General features: G+C 35.3%; 1 protein-coding gene across 2 annotated transcripts; it reads left to right on the top strand.

Annotated features, from left to right (window-relative positions):
- The first annotated feature begins 309 nt into the window (after positions 1–309).
- Positions 310–2,966, top strand: LOC109053253. 2 transcript variants are annotated; one of them, XR_006156393.1, is made up of 4 exons: positions 310–392; positions 1,583–1,649; positions 1,830–1,926; positions 2,040–2,618. XR_006156393.1 is itself a non-coding variant. In XM_042737773.1 (3 exons), exons 1-3 carry the CDS (start codon positions 1,566–1,568, stop codon positions 2,660–2,662), a joined length of 804 nt encoding a protein of 267 aa, XP_042593707.1. In that variant the 5' UTR covers positions 1,211–1,565; the 3' UTR covers positions 2,663–2,966. The 2 variants fall into 2 exon arrangements, 1 of the variants encoding a protein (XP_042593707.1); XM_042737773.1 differs by lacking the exon at positions 310–392 and having other exon boundaries at positions 1,211–1,649; positions 2,040–2,966.
- The last annotated feature ends 3,268 nt before the right edge of the window (positions 2,967–6,234 follow it).

Genomic DNA, 6,234 nt, shown 5'->3' with positions numbered 1-6,234 from the left:
AAAACGGCATCGCGCCTCAGACTGAAAAGCTTCAGGTCTCAGGAAAAATGACGTCAGGTGTCAGGTCTCATACAATTAGGCATCAGACGAAACGGACTCAGACAAAAAGGCATCAGACGAAACGGACTCAGAAAAAAAGGCATCAGACGAAACGGACTCAGGAATGAAGGCATCAGACGAAACGGACTCAGGAAAAAAAAGCATCAGACGAAACGGACTCAGACAAAAAGGCATCAGACGAAACGGACTCAGACAAAAAGGCATCAGACGAAACGGACTCAGGAAAAAAAGGCATCAGACGAAACGAACTCGCGTTGCCCCGCCCCAGGTGACGTCACACGCACGCGGTTCAGAGGAAGTGGTATATAACGGTTGATTGATGGCAAAAGGAGGTAAGCAGCGTCTGATATATTATATTTTAACAGTTTTATTCAAATGTTACACTAATTAAGTTATATACGGAAGAGAACATGCATGTCGAGAGTCTTGTGTGCACGCTTAAAATGTTAGTTAGCCATATTGCAACTAGCCAGCTTTTATTTTGGCAAAGTGTAGTAAAATTACCCTTACGAAAAATAACCATGGTTTTACTACCAGAAAAAAAAAAAAAAAAAAAATAATATAGCAAAACCCTGGATGATATACATGGTATCCACAGATTAACCATGGTTTTGCTATACTAACCATAGTTTAACCATGGTGTTTGTAGTTAAACTGTGGTTATACAAATGGTAATCATTACACTAAAAAAAACGTTACTACACCTTTACTATAATAAAATCACAATGCATTATATATACATATGTATGTATGTATGTAAACCCTTTATGTTGCTTCATCTCATAAATAATCATAACAACAATTATAATACATTATAAAACGTACTTATTTGTGGATATAACTTTTATGAGTATGATTATGTATAACACGCAATAAACACCATGCTAAATCCACATAATTTATAATGGATTATAAGTCTAATATCTTGACATTATTTATTTAAGATCTGTACAGTATCTTACTATCTTACAGTAAATATAGTTCAAATCAAATGTGCCATATTACACATTCATCTGATCAGATATCTGATCTTATGGCTGTTTAAGGAAAAATATTATTTTTATTTTCATTATTATTGTTGTTGTTATTTATAAGTGGTATTTGTCTGCTTTAAGTAAAGTAACAAGTCAACAATGGCAAGATATGAGACTTATATTATATCTATGGGAAACATAATCCATTGTAAGTTAAGTGGATGCATTATATTCATTGTGTATTATAAATCATAATCTTAAATGCTATAACCTCAAATAAGTCAATATTATAACACATTAAAACTGTTGTTATGATTACTCATTAGATGATACAACATATTATAATGTTTTTTATAATACATTATGCATTCATTATAATGCCATAAGAATACTCTTATAATGTGTTTTAAATACGGGCTTCATAGAAAGTGTTACCGTTAAGTTTAATCGATAATGTACTGCTTCACTGATGTTAAATATACAATATAGCCTTATACAAATGAAAAAAAAATATATTTTTTAAAGCATCTTATGCTTTTATCTTGCAGTGAAAGGCGTCTGAGAAGATTAATAAAATCAAGTGAGCCACAGAGATGGCATCGTCCAAGAGCACAGGTAAGTGTTTTTCTTTTCTCCACTTGGTAAGAACACTATTAACTCAAAGAAAGTATATGTAAACATTAAAACATCATAGACTAATAATGAACAAGAGTGCAGATTAAGTACCAAATAAATGAAAATCACCCACGATCAGTAAACAATTTTTAACTATTACTGTATTTGTTTTATATTAAGGGAGTACATCCAGAGGCAGTGAGTGAACTTCTTGTCCTGAAACCAAAATCAGTTGGGAATACTGGAATCAAGTCTACCCTACACAAGGCTTACACAGGTAATTCACAACTCTGTTTGTGTGTGTGTGTGTTTGTTTCTGTTTGTATGTGTGTGCGCGCACAGCTACAGCTTAATGTCTTCATGACTGATAATTTGTGTTCATTTCTTTAGGTCCCCTTCCAGATACTGATGTCTTGGCTTCTGGTGCAAAACTAAGTCAGATTAATCCCAAGCCTTTGCTGGCACACATACTTGATGGCATGTCAAAAGTAGAGTTGGTCCCCTCACAATTCAGTCCTGTACCTCATGGCAATCCACTTTCATACCAATGTCTCCCTATAGCTGCAGGTGTTCCTGATGTTAATTTTCCCCCACTACCTGTGCTTGGTTATCAGTTTGGCTGTAATTTTAAATTTGTGCCCACACACCATCAAGCACTTCATCTGGAGTCTATAAAGGTTACCCATAGTTCAGCTTGCCAGATTGAAGAGGCCAAAAGACTACAGTCAAAATGCACTGCTCAGGTTCCATTTATGAAAATTCAAAGAGGACTAGCCAAACTTAAAGTGACCCATAAGTACTACTGGCAGGTACAACGTCAGCTTGCAGTTACTGGTCTACATTGGTGTGACTTTGTGAGCGACACAAAATCAGATTTCACAATAAAGAGGATCTGGCGACATGATGCCTTCATAGCATCAATGAAAGACAAGCTACACATGTACTATTATAACCTTTTTTATGGATTTGTATCTTTCAGTGGTATGAATGGGCAGATTCTGTTCATATTATAGTATAAACTTAAGATTTATTTTTATATTAATAATAAGTATATATTTTATGTAGTTGAGTAGTATGTAGCATATTTTGTAGTAGATCTTTTGTAACATATTAGATACATCACAAATTATAACATTAAATATATAGTACTTGCTATTAATTAGATGTAAATATGTACATACCAAGGTGAATACATTGTTTTGTATTAGATCTTCTGTAATGTATATGATATGCATACACATAGTTGTATATTTTTTCATTTGATACATTGTGTGAAATAACAATGAACACCAGAATTGACTTTTTTTTTTTTTTTCATGAATTATTATAAAAAGACTTTTCATTGTCAACTATTTCATTGTGTCTGTCAAATTATTTTCGGGGAAATTTTATATAAATAATTTTAATATACATAAGATAAAATTTTCTTTACAATAAAAAGTAAAAACTTAACTAAAAATAAATAAGTAAAAACACGTTTAATGATGGTAAGTAGTATTAAAGGTATGTACTGCAACTAACTGAAAAAGTAACAAAAAAAGCTACTACCAAAAGTTAACACTAAAACACTACTATTGTAATAATCACAGTCATTCTAAAAAATGTAATATACTAATATACATTCACTGCTCAAGAAACATTGGTCCCTGATAGTTAACCATAAAACAGCAATTATGCCAGATCTGATTAATACTTCCTGACAAGGTGAGTGGCACAACAGAATCCCAGATGTGGAACCTTCTAATCACCCTTTCCACCAGAATTCTGGGGCGTGCAATGGCCTGTGTTTTTTCACAGTTCTGTTTGCTGAACTGCTTGGCACATTTGAAAGGTGGAATGATCGGTCTAGCACCAACACTGGAGAGCATATCTTCAATAGTGAACCCCTTGTCTGCCATGACCACATCTCCAGGCTCAAGCAGGTCCAAAATGACGGATTTCTTAGTGATTTCTTTGTCAGAGATTGAACCGGTGTAAAGCTGGGAGATAAAAGTCACTGCACCACATGGAGCTACCCCAACCAGACCTTTGAATGTGGTAGTGCTCTTGTAACTGGAGAAGATCTCAGAGTGGAGTATCAGTGATGTAGGGCTTTCACAGCGGATTTCTGTGCAGTCCAGGATGACATGCAGGTTTGGATTGAACCAAACGGTAATTCTCTGGCATGGAGGAGCTTATTTGTTGCCTGGACATCTAAATGGGTACTGAACCCGGGTAATTAGCCCAGGTGATAATGGTCCTGCTCACCGTAGCCATGCTTACCCCGAAAATGTCAGCGATAACTTGATTGACTGAAACAAACAAATATATATTTAGTTATAAGACAGAACCATTGTTTTTGCAAAATCATTTAATTCAACAACTAGTGTTAGACACATACAGGTATATTATAATTAGACTAAGATTTCAATCTAATAGCTCGAAAGAATTTGCTTTACCTTGACGTAAAGTGACCATGGTTTTATTATAGTAAAAGTGTAGTAACATGTTTTTTTTTTAGTGTAATGATTACCATTTGTATAACCACAGTTTAACTACAAACACCATGGTTAAACTATGGTTAGTATAGCAAAACCATGGTTAATCTGTGGATACCATGATTTAACTATATCATCCAGGTTTTTTTTTTTTTTTTTTTTTTTTTCTGGTAGTAAAACCATGGTTATTTTTCGTAAGGGTAATTTTACTACACTTTGCCAAAATAAAAGCTGGCTAGTTGCAATATAGCTAACTAACATTTTAAACGTGCACACAAGACTCTCGAAATGCATGTTCTCTTCCGTATATAACTTAATTAGTGTAACATTTGAATAAAACTGTTAGAATATAATATATCAGACGCTGCTTACCTCCTTTTGCCATCAATCAACCGTTATATACCACTTCCTCTGAACCGCGTGCGTGTGACGTCACCTGGGGCGGGGCAACGCGATACTCCACCTGAGTCCGTTTCGTCTGATGCCTTTTTGTCTGAGTCTGTTTCGTCTGATGCCTTTTTTTCCTGAGTCCGTTTCGTCTGATGCTGAGTCCGTTTCCTGATGTCTTTTTTTCGTCTGATGCCTTTTTGTCTGAGTCCGTTTCGTCTGATGGCCTTTTTGTCTGAGTCCGTTTCGTCTGATGCCTTTGTTCCTGAGTCCGTTTCGTCTGATGCCTTTTTGTCTGAGTCCGTTTCGTCTGATGCCTTTTTGTCTGAGTCCGTTTCGTCTGATGCCTTTGTTCCTGAGTCCGTTTCGTCTGATGCCTTTTTTTCCTGAGTCCGTTTCGTCTGATGCCTTTTTGTCTGAGTCCGTTTCGTCTGATGCCTTTGTTCCTGAGTCCGTTTCGTCTGATGCCTTTTTGTCTGAGTCCGTTTCGTCTGATGCCTAATTGTATGAGACCTGACACCTGACGTCCTTTTTCCTGAGACCTGAAGCTTTTCAGTCTGAGGCGCGATGCCGTTTTGTCCAATGACTGAAGCCTTTTAGTCTGAGGCATGACGCCTTTTCATTTAATGACTGAGGTCTGAGGATGTCCTAAAATGTACACCGTACACAGGGGTGGCCAGAGTTTATACAGTGGTGGCCGTGGCCACCCCTTGGGGGCGCCCCTGCCCAAAAATGGAAATTGTGTCATCTTCAAGTTGCAAACTTATGAGTTTCTTTCTTCTGTTGAACACAAAAGAAGATATTTTGCAGAATGTTGGTAACCAAAGTTAAATGCGTAATTTTCTTTCAGGTATACCCTTTTTGCTATATAAATGTAATATTTTCTTAATTCTATTTATTTTTATTTATTTATTTTCATTTAACTTATTGATACACAACACCCTGTTGGGTGAACTTAATGGCTGCACTTTGTTCTGCACTATGTTCCACCATTTTAAGACAAACAGATTTATTGTGTTTTCATATTCAAGAGATTATAAGATAGATGCAACTTTTTGGGGGGTTTGCATCAAATGTTCTTCGACTTTTATGCATAATTAATTTGTTTATGAATAAAGATTACTCTGTTGAAATCAGTTATTTTGAGTTAGATTCCAAATGTTCTCCTCCTATTCATATTTTTCACTGAAGGGTTGAATACAACATATTTGCGCACTGGCAATTATAGTTGCCGCACATTCTAATACAATTTTCAAGAAAATAAACTAAAACCTAAATAAATGCAGAACATGTTCACATAGGACACTATTAACATGACTATATGCATGAAACCATTCAGAAAAATTTGGGCACAAATGGGTTAACAAGGTAATGTCACACAACTGAATGCAATCACACCATGAGTACAGGCAATGGTTTATGGGAAATGCAGTTCATGAAGGGAAAGGGTGTTGTTTATTTGTTCAAATTTTAAGACCTGCCAAGGACCATATAATTTTTTATTATGTCCTGATAAAGAAAACCATGGAAATCAAAAGGGGCTTTTTTCACATGACTGTATATCACATAGTGCACATACAACAAAACATTACAAATTTTTACAAATGTAAATTCTTGCAAAAATAAAAATAAAAAATTGTATTGCACAATAAAGAGTTGTATTGCACTGAGATGTGCATTCAGAATAGAAAATGCAAGTGTATTACACTAAGACTGACATT

This window comes from Cyprinus carpio, chromosome B14, assembly GCF_018340385.1.
Source record: "Cyprinus carpio isolate SPL01 chromosome B14, ASM1834038v1, whole genome shotgun sequence".
NCBI lineage: Eukaryota > Metazoa > Chordata > Actinopteri > Cypriniformes > Cyprinidae > Cyprinus > Cyprinus carpio.
This window is presented reverse-complemented; position numbering and strand designations above follow the sequence as displayed.

What these genes read in the sequence shown, in the direction of transcription:
- LOC109053253 (XM_042737773.1), top strand. Translation starts at nt 1,566, where the DNA reads ATGCTTTTATCTTGCAGTGAAAGGCGTCTGAGAAGATTAATAAAATCA. An exon ending in GGCATCGTCCAAGAGCACAG is followed by an intron (nt 1,650 to 1,829) that starts GTAAGTGTTTTT and finishes TTTTATATTAAG; the next exon opens with GGAGTACATCCAGAGGCAGT. An exon ending in CCTACACAAGGCTTACACAG is followed by an intron (nt 1,927 to 2,039) that starts GTAATTCACAAC and finishes TCATTTCTTTAG; the next exon opens with GTCCCCTTCCAGATACTGAT.